Source organism: Ovis canadensis, chromosome 5, assembly GCF_042477335.2.
Source record: "Ovis canadensis isolate MfBH-ARS-UI-01 breed Bighorn chromosome 5, ARS-UI_OviCan_v2, whole genome shotgun sequence".
NCBI lineage: Eukaryota > Metazoa > Chordata > Mammalia > Artiodactyla > Bovidae > Ovis > Ovis canadensis.
This window is the reverse complement of record NC_091249.1, coordinates 17,523,658-17,540,109: the sequence shown is the minus strand read 5'-3', so window position 1 is coordinate 17,540,109 and position 16,452 is coordinate 17,523,658. Positions and strand designations below refer to the sequence as shown.

Genomic DNA, 16,452 nt, shown 5'->3' with positions numbered 1-16,452 from the left:
TGCAGCTGAGCACCTTTTGGTCCCTCCGCCCTCCCTGCTGACCACACATAGTCCAGGGCTCTTGGTACACTTGAAGTAGATGCAGGGGCCAGGCCAACAGGGGACCCCAGGATGCTGACCACCAAAAGGACAGTGCCCCTCAGTGTGACTGCAGACGGCCTTGCTGGAACTCCCAAGATTCACTGCATTTTCACACGTCACTTTCTGTTGTGACACAACAGCAACTTTCCTGTTAGTATAAGACACTTTCCCCTTAAAATAAGTTTATTTAAGTACAAAGAGTGAGTCAATACAAAGAAAAATAGAAGTAGCCATACTGGACCACAACTGAGCCTCCAGTATCCTGGCCTGGAGAATTCCATGGACAGAGGAGCCTGGCGGGCTGTAGTCCACGGGGTTGCAAAGAGTTGGACATGACCGAGGGACTTGCAAGCCTCTATGGGAGCCTGGGGTAACCCCCACAGGCCAGTCCTCTAGACCCCTGGGCCTCAGTCGCTGTCGTGCCTGCGCTTCTTGCAGCAAGTTGAAGAGTCAGAGTCATGCCTAATGAGACCGCGAGATGCCTGGGGTGAGGGGCTCGGCCTGCCAAGCACACCCTCATCTCCACCCCCAGGCAGCTGCACCTACTGGGTGGGAGCAGGGGGCGGTGAGGAATCCAGCCTTCTCCCATGCTCCTTTTCTTTCTTTCTCTTCTCTTTCTTGTGCCTCTTCTTTTTCTTCTCTTTCCTGCTCTTCCTGTGGCTTTCAGGACTACAGGGGGGAGTGCACGAGTGCTAGAAGCCTCTGGGGCTTTGGCGGGTCTAGACCACAGTAGCCACTGACCATGTGTGGCCATTTCAACCTCAAGTCACTAAGAATAACTCAGTACCATGTGTGGCCAGCGGCTACCGTGAGCAGCACAGACACGACTATGGCAAAAAGTCTGCAGGACAGCACCTACCTGACAACCTCAGCTGCTTCCAGCCCTCCCACTGGGATGCCCCTGCACTCTTGGGGCCAAGTGCTGACGCCCTCCAGTGCCCCTGACCCTGCTGCAGGTTGGTGGGCAGCCAGGAGCTTTCCCTAGGGCTCACTGCCCCCCAGGGCTCCTCAGAAGAAAAACGGGGCTGGAGCTGGGACCCTGACTGGAGAAGCAGCCAGCACGCTGAGAGAAAGCAGTTCTGTGCCCTGGGAGGGGACAGGGGGCCCTTACCCCGGCTCCACCTTCTCCTCTGACCGAGGCTTCTTCTTGGCCAAAGCCAAGGAGGTCCCTGGCCGACTGCTCTCCACGCGGTGGTGCTGCCAAGAAATGCCACTCTGGGGGCGTGCAGGGTGCCCCAGCATACCGACAGGGAAGAACCAGCCAGAAGCTGGGAGGGCCTCCCCAAGGGGAGACGGCCTGCCTCGTGGCCCTCAACTGGAAGAGGCGCTCAGACCGACTCCCACCCCACCATGAGATCCCAGCATACTTGGGAGTAATTACCGTGAATACCGACAGCCCCAGCTTAGCGGCCTCTTTGTCTTCCCGGGACAGCGCCACTCGCCCTACAGAGCCACTGCGGGGGCGCGGGTAAAACACTCTATGGTGAAACGTCCCCACAAGGGGGCACCCCCCATCCCCAGGCCTCCCTAGAGGAGTGGTTGGCCTAGATGACCCGTACTGGTTTCCACCTTAGGCAGCTGACAGTGCCAAGCCCCAAGAAGCCGCACCCTCGAAATTTCTGGGGCTCCCGAGGACCCCCGGCCCCGCACCTGGAGCTCCCCAGACCCAGAAGCCGGTCCACTCCTTTCTCGGGGTCACCACCTTCCCGCTTACAAACTTCGACAAAATCCTGTGGAGGGGAGTGCAAGTGCTCGCTGGAGAGCGGGATCAGGCCCCTCCCCAACCCAGTCCCACCCTCCAAAAGAGCCCATCTCACCTCCTTGCTCAGGCCGGTGGGCTGCTTCTTTACGTTCTTGTAGCCTCTGCGGGGGCCGCGCGTGAGCTTCAGGGAGCGGCGAGCCTCGCCTCACCTCTTCCCTCAGCCACGCCGCGATCCCACCCAACCCCGGCGCGCACCCACCCAGAAGTAACACCCGCCCCCACCCCGCCCTCCAAACTGCCTCCCCACTCAAGCTCCGGAGGCACTCACAGCGCTGCCATGAGCGCCTCCTGTTCCGCCTGCCTCACAGCCGCCAATTCCTGCTCCCGGCTCAGCCCAGCGCTGTTCGCCCGGCCCTTGGCGTACCAAGTGAGGTCACGTCCCTTCTGCCAGCGGCCCACCGGGGCCATCAGCGAGTTGCCTGCGGGAACAGAAAGCCAAGCCCTCCGCACAGCCCGGGGCTCGGCGAACCCACAGCCCGCGAGCCCCGGGTCCCTGCGCCCCACTCACCCAGGTAGTTCTCCCTCTGCTTGTCAGTCTTCACATCCTCCCAGCTGAACTGGTCCTGCCCGCCGCGCACGCCGCCCCGGCTGGAGCCAAACATTGTGGTAAAGTGCAGCCCTCTCCCCGGGATTCCGGTACCAAGGCCCTACAGGTCCCAGCTCCCGCTCCCCCGTCGCACACGGTGACGTCACGTCCGCGCCAACCCCGCGCGCCTGCGCACTGTCCCCCTTCCAGCCCCAGGCGTCCTAGCCACAGCGCCTGCGCACTGACGCGACACAGCATCTGCACTAGCGAAAGGTGCGGCGGCTGTACCTGAGCGTCGCGCTGCCACGACCGACAAGTTTATAAATCATATTATGTGGGTGACGCCCCAGAGGCACAGTTCCCATTGCGTGCCGTGTTCCCGGGGCTGTGCTGGAGGAGGGGTAGGCACCAGAGAGACAACGACTGAAGGTTTCCAACTATAGCTGCTGTCTATCAGGTAGCCGGCTGCCCGGGAGACAGGAGGGCGGCCAAGGTCAGGTTGTGCCTGCCACGCTTGGCCTCCGCCCTCGGGGGTCCAGCTGTGTCTAGTTCCCGAGGAAGCAGGCAAGCACACCGCATTGCATTCATTCCCCAGACAGCGCAGAGAATGCCTCAGTCACCCCCAAGGTGTTGGCAGTCACTGCTGACGGGTCAGCATCCGAACTAAACTGAGCTAGTTGGTGGGCAAGTGCAGTTCTGTTTACCATCACAGACCAGATTAGACTCAGTGACAACAATTCTAGTGAGTGGAGGAGTGCTACTCCACTAGCCAACTCCTGAATTGAATCCGTAGGGTGAACAAATGTTTTCTGAGGGATTTACAATGAAGTGTCGAGTGTTATTTGAATGTCCTTTGTATTGATCTTTTCACAAGATACAGCTTCGTCAACTCATGATTTAGACACATACCCCTCCCTGCTTCACAGCATTCCCTAGGACACAGCAGCTTCCAGGCACCATCACTTTTTGCTCCAAAACTGCTTGTACTGCTCCACATCAAAGTCGTCACCGAGCTCTGGCTCCTCCTCCTTCTCTTTGAGCTGGCCCTCTCGTTTTCGGAATCGTGCACGTCTCTCCTCTGGGGACAAGGAGTCCAGATCCAGAGGCATCTGTGGGGAGGAAGGGGTGTGTACATGGCTCAGGTGGAGGGCAGGATGTGCTCCAGGGTCCCCACTCCACCTTGTTATCATCCACCACATAGTTTAGGTTTTATGTGTTCTGTGGGTTTTCTCTCGCTTCAAAATTTTCATTAAAAACAAAACAAAACAAAACTTTTCTGCTTGTTTTCATTTCACTTGCCATTTTTTCAACCATACAGCTCATTGCTTTCTTATCTTGGTCTGTGGAGTGCACTCCAGGTCACTTTCTTCCCTCTCCTCAACCAAAAATTCTGACCCATGACTCACTCCCCTCCCAGTCCAGCGACGGTGGGTTCTAAGCCACGAGCTCCTGGAGGAGTAGTTTCTACAGGCTTGGTCCTCCAGGACCTGATCCTAGGGAGTGTCGGGAAGGAAGCTTACTTTGAGCATCCGACGCGGTTCTGGATAGCGGATGTGGATGGTGGAACCATCCTGCTTGACCAGGAGGATAGGGTAGAGGCGTGCGTAGGTCTGCCGGTGCACTCGAGTGAGCGAGGCTCTGTTGCAGTCAGCCCGCCAAGAGGATGTATACAGGTGGCGGCAGCTCTCAGGGGCAGCCCTCGTCATCCCACGCTGCCAGAGCAGGCTGCAGACACGTGTGCTAGTCAGTGGCTGGAGCCAGGGCCAGAGAGGCCACACAGCCCAGCTCCCGTGGGGGCACACAGCAACGTGCACCAGGGCAGGATGTGGTCAGAGCAGCTCCACTCCACATCCAGAACCCTGGTGGGCCTCTGGTGAGGCCTGACCCCATGGCTAGGGTGCTGGACTATAGCACTAAATGGGAAGCTGACTTACAGGGGACTGCAAACCTGGTATTGTGAACTGTCCATTTGAGTCCACCCTGTCCCCATTCACACGTTAAGCCCTAACCCCAGTGAGATGGTGTCAGGAGGTGGGACCTTTGGATGGTGATTAGGGTTAGATGATGGTGGGGTCCCCACAGGATGATTGGTGCCCTTATAAGAAGAGACCAGAGAGCTAACTCTCTCCATATGAGGACACCACTACAAGGCAGTCATCTCTGAACCGGGTTCCTGGTTCACCAGAACCCTGCTGGCACCCTAATCTCAGATTTCCAGTTTTCGTAAGCTGCCTGTCTGTGGTGTTCTGCTACATTAGCCCAAGCCGACTGAGACACCCAGTCCACTTGGCTTCTGAGTGTGAGGGGCACACAGTTCTTTTGCACACAGCAGAGTGCATGCTCTCAGGTGACAGAATAGGGCCTATTCACACCCCACTCAACCCAGCTACATGAGGCCGTTTGTCTCATCCACTTAGGACCTGGATTTCCATGTCCTAACCTTGCCCTGTGACACCCGTCCCCACACACAGAGTCCCTTCCATCCTGCTTTCATACAAACTTGAATTCCGAACCGCAGACTGTGCCTCAATCCATCTGTTTCCTGATATTCCCATCAATTCAGTAGCTACCACCAGACTTTCAGGACTTCTCTCCACAAAGCAGCCACAGGCCTTGCACAGCCACAGTATGGCAGCCTCTGCTTTGATTGTGGTTCCCGCCACCCCACTGCAATTTCCAGCTGACACCTCAGACTGATGGCCCATTTCTTCCACTAGTATGATGGCCTGGGGTGAGAGAACTGCATCTTACTTGCTATGAAGTCCCAGACCCTCCCTAGCTGAGGGCTCAGTAAATTCTGGCAAAATCCTCCAGAAGTGCAAGATGGGAGAAAGAAGTGGGTGAACTCCAGCACCAAAGGAACCCAGTGGGTCGGGCAGGGCCTGTACCTAAGCAACACCATGGAGCTCAGGGCACAGCCACTCCAGACAATCTGGGGTTGGTGATTCAGGAGGCTCCTGGAAGGGGCAGGAACCAACCCTTGAGTGGGAATGCTTTCCCACCAGAACAGTAGCTGCAGTTTCAACATGAACCTTTTCCAGCACAAGGGCCCTCCTGGAAATGTTGCAACCAAGTCCCTTCCCCATCTTCATACTAACCCACAGCTCAGGTGCTACATCCCTCTTCCTAGGTTCCACAGAAACAATTTAAAACCTGAATTCATTCTCTCCTCCATCAGCACTCACTTGGGGAGATTTGCAGATGGGGAGGCAGTTCTGATGGGAAGAGCAGGAAGGCCATGGTCTTCTCCAGGGATGGCCTGCAGGCTCTGAATAGGACAGTGGCCACCACTACATCAGTTTGGTGCCAGATACTCACAAGTCACTTCCATTCCTTCAACACTGTTAAGGCGTCCATACAAATGTGGTGGTGGTGATTTAGTCATTAAGTCATGTCCAACTCTTGCCACCCCAGGGACTATAGCTGGTCAGACTCCTCTGTCCATGGGATTTCCCAGGCAAGAATACTGCACTGGGTTGCTATCTCCTTCTCCAGGGGATCTTCCCAACCCAGCAATCAAACCTGGGTCTCCTGCACTGCAGGCAGATTCTTTACTGACTGAGCCACCAGGGACACCCCCACACACATGTACTTGTATGTATTTCTCCAGATAAAACACGCTGGCTCTGGAGGCTTTACTAAGCCTGCAAAGCCTAAGGCTGTTGAGTCTCTTCGGGTGGCCCCATTACAGGAGTCCCAAAGGGCCTGGAAGTCCATGCTTACCGAAGCAGGCTGCCCTTGGCCGCCATTCCTCCTGAGAGCCCCTGCAGCACCTGAAGGCCTAGGGTCATTCACTGGCTCAGTGTGCAACTGCTAGGCAAGGAAATAAAAGATCTTTTTAAAAGACAGGACTTTCCACCTAATCGGTTCTCAACAAATCCCAGGCAGGGAACCAAGCCACCTTGGACAGACTTTACCAGGTCAGTGCAAGTGTTGCCCAAACAATCTATGAGGCTTTCGGCCCTCACCTGGCATTAGAATTATCTGGGGAACGTCTCTGATCTGCAGGTGCCTCAGTTCTACCCCCAAACACTTTGATTCAGTAAACTGTCTGCAGCAGGGCCTGGGCCCATTCTGGCGGGTTACTGAGTCAGACAAGTCACTCTGAGGATGGAATGCAACGTAAACGGTGACGACTAGCTCATACCTGTTTTCCAAGGTCATTTCATTCTCACAAAATCCAGCGAGGTAAGGATTACCAAAGAGCAGCCGGGGCTTCCTAAGCCCTGACTCCCAGGGAAGCTGAGGTTTCCGCGGTGATAAACCAGTTGCTTCAAATGTCGAATACCTGATGTCTCAAACATTAAGACCCCAGGAAAAGAGCCCTCCCTGTCCAGATTGCCTGCAGGCCTCCTTCCGCTTTCGGAGATGACTCAACAGGAAACCGCAATGCTATAAACCTCCCAAGTGATACCCTCAAGGGCGGCTAGCGGCAGGGCCCGGACCCTCCCTTGAAGGAAGCCCTCCAAGGCCGCGCGACCCGGCGCCTTTCCGGCACCAACTTGCCACCCACCCTCACCGGCTCCGGAGCGACCTCGAGGACGAGCGGCTCGGCCGCCACAGGCCAGCGGGTACTGGACTGGCCAGAAGTGAGTACACAGCCAAGGGAAACTCAGTTTTCACTCCTCGTGTGGCTTCGCCCCGACGTCATCCGCGGGCGCAGGGTGTCGCGGCGCTGACGTACGGCCTTCCCAGGCGCGGCGAGGCCGGCGCAGCTCTGACTCGCTTGCCCGCTGGCTCAGGCGGGCCTGGCGCGGCGGTGACGTACGCCTCTGAGGGGCGGAGAGAGGCCGGCGCGGCGCGACGCTGTGACGTATGTGCGCCCGGGCGGCGGCGACGGCGGCCCTTCATGCTGCGGCGCCCGCTGGCCGGGCTGGCAGCGGCCGCCCTTGGCCGGGCCCTGTTGGACGGTGAGTGGCGGCCCCTCACAGCGGGACGGAGTTCTGGGCGCGCGCAGACCACGGGAGGGTCCAGGCCCGTGTGTCACGGTCTGAATGCGCGGCAGAGAGGCGGGACCGGCGCTTCTCGCGTGCGAGGCGCCACCGGAGCCCGTGCTGAGCGCGGGTGTCGTGGGTCTCCTTCAGGGACTCGTGGGGTTGTGCTCGTGAATTCTGTCATTTCGGCAGCCACCGAAACTGCCCTCGGCGTCCCTCAGTAGTTCCCAGAGCTCTTTCAGGATAAGCAAAGCGGAGGGAGACAAGAATGGGGTAGTCTTTTCATGGAGTTAAATTCAGGGAGGCTTCCCTTCACTTTGAAGTTTTATCCAGGGTGTCTGTGTTAGAATTGCCTTTGGTAGTTATTTTTACTTGGACAGTTTAAAAACTGGTTCCCCTGTATCAGTCCTCAAAATACAAGAGGAAATTATTCTGACGTTGGATGCTCCAAACAGTTTGTAAAACCCCTGCAGTCTGAGGACTTCATGCTGGACGCTTTGTGGACCCTGAAGGATGCGGAGGGGCAAAGAGGGAAAGCAGCTTGACACCCTTCTCCAAGGAGGGCCACAGAACAAAGCCAAAAACGCTAGGAGATCAGGGTTTTGAAGGCCCTTAGGTTGCCCCTGCTACGGCAGAGTCACCAAAGTCCTGATTAGCTCACCTGGCCTGTAGAAATATGTAGTCTACACCGCGCTTAAGGGAAATCCTCCCAGTAGTCCAGCTCTGGCGCTATGTTTGGTTCCCACCGCAGATTGCAAACCCAGGGCAGGGTCCTGGGGGGGCACAGCTGACTGCTCCAAGGACTCCCAGACAGGAGGGTCCCTGGGACTGCCGCAGTTTCTTGGCCAGCCCCACAACCTAGCACTGTTGGACACTGCAGATTTGGGCACTTCCATACAGGAGCAGGTTGTTGGTGGCAGGCCTTTCTGACATGACATGGGCATGGAAGCTGGGGTTCAGCTTCCCTGGGGACAAGACACCGCAAGTCTTAGGTTGCTGGAGCTGCTTATCTGCTTTTTTTAAACATTCTTTTAGAAACAGTGAAGGGGAATAAGCCTCCTTTGCCCAGGTACTCGTTTGAGGAGGAGCAGTGAGGTATGCCGCCTCACTTGTTTTGACTGCCTTTCAAAGGGGTGGGTGGAGAAGGCAATGGCACCCCCCTCCAGTACTCTTGCCTGGAAAAATCCCATGGATGGAGGAGCCTGGTAGGCTGCAGTCCATGGGGTCGCTAAGAGTCGGACACGACTGAGTGACTTCACTTTCACTTTTTACTTTCATGCATTGGAGAAGGAAATGGTAGCCCACTGCAGTGTTCTTGCCTGGAGAATCCCAGGGACGGGGGAGCCTGATGGGCTGCCGTCTCTGGGATCGCACAGAGTCGGACACGACTGAAGCGACTTAGCAGCAGCAGCAGCAGCATAGGGGTAAAGGAGGTGGAAGCTGAGGCGATGGCTGGCCAGTGTGAGATGGGGCCAACCAGGACAGGAGGAGGAAGCCCAGGTGTGCTTTTCATGGCTTTCACTCATGTGTGAGTCCCATGCGAGTGCCCCTTGGTGGCGTGCCTGCCCAAGTGTGGACTTTTCTGTCATTCGCCTTTCACACCATGACTTGTGAAGTGTGTTAGTCGCTCAGTCATGTGCAACTCTTTGTGACCCCATGGACTGTAGTTCAGCAGGCTCCTCTGTCCATAGAATTCTTCAGGCAAGAATACTGGAGGGGGTTGCCATTTCCTCCTCCAGGGGCTCTTCCCCACCCAAGGATCGAACTTGGGTCTCCTGCATTGCAGGCAGATTCTTAATTGTCTGAGCCACCAGGGAAGCCCATATGACTTGTGAGGAACCCAGGAAAACCTTTACCACTAAGAGGAATGTGGGGGGGAGAGGTGTGGCTTCCTGTCTTATCATTAACAAGTTGAATTTCCTGCCACATGAATGCTCACTCTGTTCTCCTCTTGTAAGGATTCCACACACTTGCTTGCACACACCAGGCCAGCTTGTAATCTGAGTTGGTGCCACACCTGTGACAGGTGTAGTTTGCCTGGGCTTTCCTTTAGATTCTGAGAACACGTTGACCCAGCCTTTGTCTGGAACTGGGAAGATCAGAAGTTTCTTTGAGTAGTAAGTAGATTCTGGGAGTTCTAAAATTGTACATTGTACACCAAGGGCACACCCTTGGTGTGCCCAGCCGTGGATTCCTCGAGGTCCCTCTGTGATCCTGTGTGTGCTGGGCCTTGATTCTCCCTGGTCCCTGGCTGATCCTTTCTTCCCCTTCTGTGAGAGTGAACCCACTCCACCCAGAAAGGGTCAGGCTTCCTCCTGCTCCATGGTTTGTATGTCCTGGACCCCTTTCCCGCTCACGCTCCCTCTACCTCCCTTAGGGCTAGAACTGAGGCTCTCACATGAGACTGAATCTCGACTCTTCTCGATGGAAAGAGACCCAGATGCAGCTGTGTAGCGCCATGACAGGCCTAAGTCCTCCACGGTGTGTGCTTCTTGCCACAGTATGGCTTCTTGCTTCTTCCCTGAGAGGGCCCAGCTTCCTCCATACAAGGCATGGCCCCACCCTACTGTGAGAAGAAGTAAGAAGGAAACTGCTGGCTCTCCCACTTCAAATCAGGTTCTTGAAGGTGAAGTGTTTTTTGAAGGTCGCTGGGCCAGGACATGTCCCACACATGGAGCGCCTGAGGCCACGGCCAGAGTAGTTCTTCCGTCCCACACAGCCTGTTTGGGGGATGGGGCGTGGCCAGCCGTCCTGACCCAGATGAGCACAGGTCTAGAGTGCTGGTGGGGTTTGACTCTCCCTTCTCTGTGTCCCCAGAGGGCTGTGCCTTGACTGAGGCTCTCCGACGGGAGAGAGGTGGTGGCCGTGCCTCGCCCTTGGGACAGGATGGGAAATCGGGTGGAAGCAGAAGGGAGAGCAAACCTCCCAGGGCTGCCTGAGAAGCTCCTTGCGAAAAGAGCATTCCAGAACACACAGGCTTGTACCGGCAATTCCTACAGAAATTCCTCACCCTTACTGGTGTCCTTGTGAAAATTTCCAGTATCTTGCCAGGAAGCTGGAGTTTGGAATTGTGAAATAGTCAAGGGGCAGAGGCTACAGAACGTTCCTGACTGCCAGTCAGTTCTACCAGGAGATGGGGCCAGAATCAGTCTCGGGGTCTGGGGCGCTTGGTCCCTGGGACCGAGAGGCCTTGAGCTCGGCCCCTGACTGAGTGTGTCCTGTCGAAGCAGGCTTTCGGGAGCACTCTGGTCACCGTAGTCACTGGGTGGGGCCCAGCACTCAGCAGTTCTGCAGGGCTCGGCCACTCTGATGGGGTCTGTGTGGTTCGAAGCTTTGTGGTGAAAGGAGACAATCCTCAGGGAGGGACCCCACACGAGGAAAGACTACAGAGAAGCACAGATGAGCTTGGCCGGCTAGGTCCCACTCACCTCGAGGCAGTGGTGCTGGGTGGGCGCCCAACCCCCTGTGCCCAGTAGTGTAGCCTTTGAAGAAGAGCAACATGAGTGACAGCTCTGAGCAGGCCTGGGGCCTGGGCTTAAGGGGCAGGTGGGGACTCGGGAGGACACCCTGTGAGGGATAGCCGGCAGGGCGCAGTGATGGTTTGGACCCACGCAGGCAGTGAGTGTCGCAGCCATCAGCCAGTCCCCCCGGTGTGTGTATGTGCCTGCTGCTCCCTGCCCCTGGTGGTTGGGCTGGGGGGTGGGAGGTCTCAGCGGGATGCAGGGGCTGTGTCCCTGCCCCCAGAGTTCCCACATGGGATATAAAGCCAGATGGAAGCCAGGGTTACCAGGTGAGACGATGAGTAAGACTTGTGCACAACGTGGCCCATGAGGGTTTAGGCGCTGGGACTTCATGTATAGTAGTTGGTCCTGATTGAAGACATGTCTTCCCTGTGTAGTTCTCCAGTGTTCAGATGTTAGAGCTCGTGAGCGCAATGTCTAGCCATGGCCGCATGCATAGGAAGCAGAGCAGGAACTGCCAGGGGAGCGTGTTAGGCTGCCTGTGTGCTAGCCTGGAGCTCAGAGCAGGAAGGCACAGCCTCTGGGTGTTGCTGGCAGGTGTGCAGTTGCAGGCTGTGGGATGTGAGGGTGGGGACCTGCCCAAATTGGGGAAAGGAGCAGAGTGTTCCCGAGGGGGATCTTCATAGGCAGGCGCGACGGGTCCTCCGCTCCCCGGAGGTGGATGCCCCAAGTTGGGTCCAGAAGGTGCCAGCTGCACCCGCCGAGTGGAGCATTTGCTTTCTGGGGAGGGAGGCTTTCTGGCCCGCCTCTTGTGAGAACTGGCGTGTGTCCACTGTGGTGTCACCCCTGCCCTAGGGAAACTCACATTCCTGTGGCGCCAGCGTGCTGCTGGGCCTGGGAAGACCTAGGATGCTGAGCGGCCACAGCTGCCCCTGCTTGTGAGGTTGGGAGGGACATGTGTGCAGTGGTGACTTGGCACAATCCAGGGGCCAGCCAGTGGGTGACAGACCCCAGCCTCCATACTCGCTTTCCAGGGCCGCTCTAGAAGCAGCAACCTTGCTCAGGGACCTAGTGACCCCCAGTATCTCCTCTGCCCTCCGATATCCCTCCCCCATAACTCGCCTAGCACCCTGGTCACTCAGCATCTAGAGAGTCAGGACAGACCCAGGGGGGTGGGCTGGGCTGCCCACAGGACATTCGTTCTGCAAAGGAAGGGGCTTTATGAAGGGCAGTGTGAGGCAGAAGTGAGACCTGCCCTTGCACCAGTCCTTAGGGTAGCAAGGGTGCTGTGCTCTCCTGGGCAGGCAACAGCAGTGGGCTTGGAGTCAGACACACAAGTGCGTGGGCATTTGTACAGTGGCACTGTGTCTGGGTGGGAAAATCAGGACCCCAGAAAGGAGTTGTGAGTCAATGGGACTTGCTATTTTAAAACAGTGCACTATTGGGCTTCCCTGGTGGCTCAGATGGTAAAGAGGCTGCCTGCAATGCGAGAGGCCTGCGTTCAATCCCTGGGTCAGGAAGCTCCCCTGGAAAAGGAAATGGCCACCCGCTCCAGTATTCTTGCCTGGAAAACCCCTTGGATGGAGGAGCCTGGTGGGCTGTAGGCCATGGGGTTGCAGAGTCGAACACAACCGAGCAACTTCACTCTCACTATTCTAATAGGAAACTTGGACGAGACAAAGGAGCTAAGAACTGGTCACTCAGAAGTGACAGAGCATTGATGAGCTCCTCTGGAGCCATTTCTTCTATCTCTTTTCAGCAGGTGGTCATGTCTGAGTCCCAAGTCCTCCTTCCGGGCGTTTGCATGCAGCCTGATGGTCCCAGAATAGCTATGCTTTAGCCAGATTACCCAGGTTGGCCTACATTGCAGATTAGGAAGGCAGTGCCCACCAGGGGCCCTGCTGGAGAGCTGCCCACGCAGAGTGGCCTCTTCCTCCCGGCCCTCACTGCTGGCCACCGCTGCTTCCTGGGCACCTGCACACAGAGCGCTGCAGGGGCAGGCCAGCTCATACACGCGCGTCTGAGCTCTGCCTCCCTCTGGGGCAGTGCATAGCCTCCCAGCCCCTTAGCTTAGTGCCAGCCTTGATTCCTGTCTTCTGAGGCTCCCAGTGCACATACCTTCCTCAGCTCGTCTTGTCACGTGGCCGGGGAGGCAGGTGCTCTTCTCTCGGGTGAGGAGCAGCGTTTCCCTCTGCTGAGCAAGTGGTGCCGGCTGCACTGGGAGGGATTTAGTGCTCAGACAGTGGGGAGCAGGCAAGGATTACCACTCTCTCATCTCTTCCAGTGCAGCCCCAAGCTGAGCACAGAGGCTACTCAGAAGGTAGGTCCATATGCGGGGTGCAGGGTGGTCCAGTGGGGATAGAGCAGGCTAAGCTGACCCCTCCAGACCTCTTCCAGTCTTCCTGCCCTCGGTGTTCTCACCTGTGGCAGGCACCCGTGTTACGAGCTGGGACGGTGATGCCCCGCTCTCCTGCTGGCTTCATGAGACCCAGGTATCACAGAGGGGAGTCAGGGACCCTGGGATTAGCCCCTTGCTTTTCAGTGGAAGTTCCCAGAACAGACCTTGGGTTCCACTGACCTTGACCAAGGACACCTCCGAAGTGTGGTGCCAGGAGACACAGGAATTGGGACCTGGGTGTGCCCCTCCCAGGAGCCAAAGTCCAGGCTCCTTGAGAGGTAGGCTGGTAGTGGGCAGCTGGGGAGGCCACACATGTTACCACCCACTGGGAGGCATAGGCAGGGTGTAAGCTTGGCTCTGAGCGATTGTACCTCGGCTCTGCCTCACTGCTGGGGTGAGTTCGCTTGGGCGCTGCAGCTGCCGCCATATGCCATGCAGCAGGGAGCAGGGCCCTGCTGAGACTCGCCTCTCCCCGCGCCTCCCCACAGGGATGTCAGGACCAAGGCCCGTTGTCCTGAGCGGACCCTCGGGGGCTGGGAAGAGCACCCTACTGAAGAAACTCCTGCAGGAGCATGGCAGCATCTTTGGCTTCAGCGTGTCCCGTGAGGCCCCGGGGAGGTGGGGAGGGTCCAAGAGGGACTGGGGACAGAGACCCTTGCTAACGGGCCCCGGAGCACCGCACCCGCTGCCACACACGGGGGCAGAAGCCCCCCGCACTGCCGACCCTAGCCTGTAGCCTCCCTTCCACACCTCTGGATGGGCGGAGCCAGGCCGCGGGGCAGGCCCTGGGGACGGGATATGTGAGGTTCCGGGTGTCCCAAGGCCGTCGCTGTTACTTACTCCTAGACACGACAAGGGACCCGAGGCCAGGAGAGGAGAACGGCAAAGGTGAGCTTGGCCAGCTGGCCCTGTGCTCCGGCACAAGACGCAGGCAGCCCGACACGCGTCAGGGGTGCCTGAGGCCCGCCTCCCGTCCCCGCCTTCTCCTTGCAGACTACTACTTCGTGACCAGGGAGGTGATGCAGCGTGACATTGCTGCCGGAGACTTCATCGAGCACGCCGAGTTCTCAGGGAACTTGTACGGGACCAGGTGGGCGGTGCTTTGGGCCTTCCCTTCCTCTCATTCCCCCAGAGACCAGGAGTGGGGGACCCAGGCAGGGGGTGTCTGTAGGCCCCGGGGGTCTCCCCTTGGCTGGGCCCCAGGTTGGGGTGTCCTCTCTGCCGGGTGTCTGGGCACTTGAGGCCAAGGACTCAGCCCTCTAGAGGTCACGACGGAGCTTAAGTCAGAAATCTCCGGGCTGCCCGCTCTGGGCCCAGCCCCACTTGTGTCTCCCTGGCCAGGCTGCTGTGAGAAGCGGGCCAGACGAGGAGCTGGTGTGCAGGGAGGACTCGGGGGACCTGGGTCTTAGGGCTCTGCAGGCCTCATGTGGCGCCTCCCCTCCAGTCAGTAGGGTAGCCTGGGAAGGGTCCCTGGCAAAACAGCAGCTGCCCCCCAACCCCAGCGCTACCAACCAACCAGAGCAGGGTCTCTGCTGGCTCCTCCCATCTGGCTCACAAGGCCCAGGAGCAGTGTCCCGACTCAGGCAGGCAGGCCCAGGCCTGCCTCTGTGCACAGCCGGTCCCTGAGCCGCCTGGCTGGGCGAGGCAGGCACTGCCAGGATGCATGGTCCTCTGCCCCGGGTGCAGATGGGCAGAGCGGTGGGCCACTTAGGGGCGGTCCCCCCAGCGGGCGAGGAGCACATAGTACTCGGTGACCCCTGGGTGGGGGGCCAAGGCCTGCAGAGGGCAGCCAGGAGGTGGGAGAGCCCAGCGGCGTGTCCTGTAGGGCAGTGGGGGCCAGCGCATCCCCATGCAGGGCCCCTGCGTGCAGGACATGGGAGGGGGATTGCCATCACCAGCCTGGGGACGTGAGCCAGAAGGTAGTGCAGATGCTGCTGGAGGCGTGATGGGCAGTGGTGTGGGGCCTGGGGGGAGGTGCCAGGAGAGGGAGAGGCTCTGGGCGGGGGTCTGAAGGTTGCTGCTCCCTACCAGACACACTCCCTCACACACACTCCCTGCCACCACCCCCGGACCAGCAGAGGGCCCCCTCGTGCAAGCGTTGCTCGGGGAGTGCTTCCAGAACGAGGGGGCAGAGGCCAGTTAGAGTAGGCCCTTGTGGGCACCCCCAGACAGGCCCAGAGTGGGGGATGGGGCGAGGCCCCCCTGAGGCTCTCTGAAGCCGCGGCGGCTGCTAGGACCCGGGGCGCCCGCGGCTGAGCGGCTCCCCTCCCCTCTCTCCCCAGCAAGGCCGCTGTGCGGGCCGTGCAGGCCATGAACCGCATCTGCGTGCTGGACGTGGACCTGCAGGGCGTGCGCAACATCAAGAAGACGGACCTGCGGCCCATCTACATCTTCGTGCAGCCGCCCTCACTGGATGTCCTGGTGGGGGCCGAGCCGGGGCGTGGGGGGCAGCCCTGCGTGCTCGGGCCTGCTGACCCCGTGCTCTGTCTCAGGAGCAGCGGCTGCGGCAGCGGAACACGGAGACGGAGGAGAGCCTGGCCAAGCGCCTGGCAGCCGCCCGGGCCGACATGGAGAGCAGTGAGTGAGGGCGCCGTCCCGCCGCCTCCCCTGGGCCCTCCCCTCACCCCGCAGGAGGCCAGTCCCCAGCCAAGGGGCGCAGGAGGGCTGGAGCCATCACCCAACCCCGTGGTCCCTGCGAAGGGTCCCCAGACCCCCGGCTCTGTTCCCGGAGCTTCCGCTGACCCTGCCCCCACCCTCAGGCAAGGAGCCCGGCCTGTTTGACCTGATCATCGTCAACGACAGTCTGGACAAGGCCTACTGGGCCCTGAAGGAGGCGCTCTCCGAGGTGGGCTGGGGTGGAGGTGGGGCCTCAGGCATCTGTGTGGCAAACGGGTACAGCAGGCTGGGACAGGTGATATGGTGGCCCCAGGCCCTGGGCGAGATCTTCCTTTCCTCAGCCTCTCTCTCTCTCTGGCAGGAAATAAAGAAGGCTCAAGCCACTGGTCAGTCCTGAGGAGGCCCGCCAGCTGTGTCCTCGCAGGTGGGGCCTAGGGCCTGGCGCCCACGCCGATGGGCCAGTCTCCTGGCAGTGGCTCTGCTCACCTCAGCTAGGACCCAGAGAGCGGGGTGCTGTCCATCTTCCCTCACCCCCCACCGTGGTTGGAGGACCTTGTCTCTTACCCCCATTCCCTATGTCCGTTTCTAGGCTTCCTCCCCACCATGCCCTGTCAGTCCCTTACCCGTGGAAGCCAGGCCAACATCCAAATAAAGAGCTGCTGGGTTAGAGTGTC

General features: G+C 58.8%; 3 protein-coding genes across 50 annotated transcripts; 1 reads left to right on the top strand and 2 right to left on the bottom strand.

Moving 5' to 3' along the window:
• Positions 1 to 246: 246 nt before the first annotated feature.
• Positions 247 to 3,478, bottom strand: C5H1orf35 (chromosome 5 C1orf35 homolog). Of its 4 annotated transcripts, XM_069590569.1 has the most exons (8): positions 2,352 to 3,478; positions 2,112 to 2,262; positions 1,899 to 1,944; positions 1,732 to 1,811; positions 1,463 to 1,535; positions 1,193 to 1,278; positions 628 to 750; positions 247 to 543 (listed from the first exon to the last, which is right to left on the bottom strand). In XM_069590569.1, the coding sequence occupies exons 1-8, from the start codon at positions 2,443 to 2,445 to the stop codon at positions 489 to 491; spliced, it is 708 nt and encodes a 235-aa protein (XP_069446670.1). In that variant the 5' UTR covers positions 2,446 to 3,478; the 3' UTR covers positions 247 to 488. The 4 variants fall into 4 exon arrangements, 3 of the variants coding, with proteins under 3 accessions (XP_069446670.1, XP_069446671.1, XP_069446668.1); XR_011257105.1 differs by having other exon boundaries at positions 1,193 to 1,535; positions 2,352 to 3,104; XM_069590570.1 differs by lacking the exon at positions 1,463 to 1,535 and having other exon boundaries at positions 2,352 to 3,104.
• MRPL55 (mitochondrial ribosomal protein L55) lies at positions 2,390 to 13,220 on the bottom strand. 13 transcript variants are annotated; one of them, XR_011257109.1, is made up of 5 exons: positions 6,883 to 7,124; positions 6,093 to 6,179; positions 3,890 to 4,094; positions 3,279 to 3,478; positions 2,390 to 2,431 (listed from the first exon to the last, which is right to left on the bottom strand). XR_011257109.1 is itself a non-coding variant. In XM_069590585.1 (5 exons), exons 3-5 carry the CDS (start codon positions 6,158 to 6,160, stop codon positions 3,329 to 3,331), a joined length of 423 nt encoding a protein of 140 aa, XP_069446686.1. In that variant the 5' UTR covers positions 6,161 to 6,179; positions 6,889 to 7,809; positions 12,883 to 13,220; the 3' UTR covers positions 3,208 to 3,328. The 13 variants fall into 13 exon arrangements, 7 of the variants coding, with proteins under 7 accessions (XP_069446686.1, XP_069446683.1, XP_069446685.1 ...); XR_011257108.1 differs by having other exon boundaries at positions 6,889 to 7,119; XR_011257106.1 differs by having other exon boundaries at positions 6,093 to 6,182; positions 6,883 to 7,025.
• Positions 6,555 to 16,452, top strand: GUK1 (guanylate kinase 1). 33 transcript variants are annotated; one of them, XM_069590534.1, is made up of 12 exons: positions 6,770 to 6,958; positions 7,065 to 7,279; positions 13,049 to 13,084; positions 13,195 to 13,256; positions 13,353 to 13,440; positions 13,651 to 13,764; positions 14,009 to 14,050; positions 14,156 to 14,252; positions 15,445 to 15,583; positions 15,655 to 15,739; positions 15,922 to 16,007; positions 16,140 to 16,452. In XM_069590534.1, the coding sequence occupies exons 2-12, from the start codon at positions 7,219 to 7,221 to the stop codon at positions 16,173 to 16,175; spliced, it is 846 nt and encodes a 281-aa protein (XP_069446635.1). In that variant the 5' UTR covers positions 6,770 to 6,958; positions 7,065 to 7,218; the 3' UTR covers positions 16,176 to 16,452. The 33 variants fall into 33 exon arrangements, with proteins under 33 accessions (XP_069446666.1, XP_069446642.1, XP_069446647.1 ...); XM_069590533.1 differs by lacking the exon at positions 6,770 to 6,958 and adding an exon at positions 9,681 to 9,881 and having other exon boundaries at positions 7,187 to 7,279; XM_069590562.1 differs by lacking the exon at positions 6,770 to 6,958 and adding an exon at positions 9,681 to 9,784 and having other exon boundaries at positions 7,192 to 7,279; positions 13,054 to 13,084.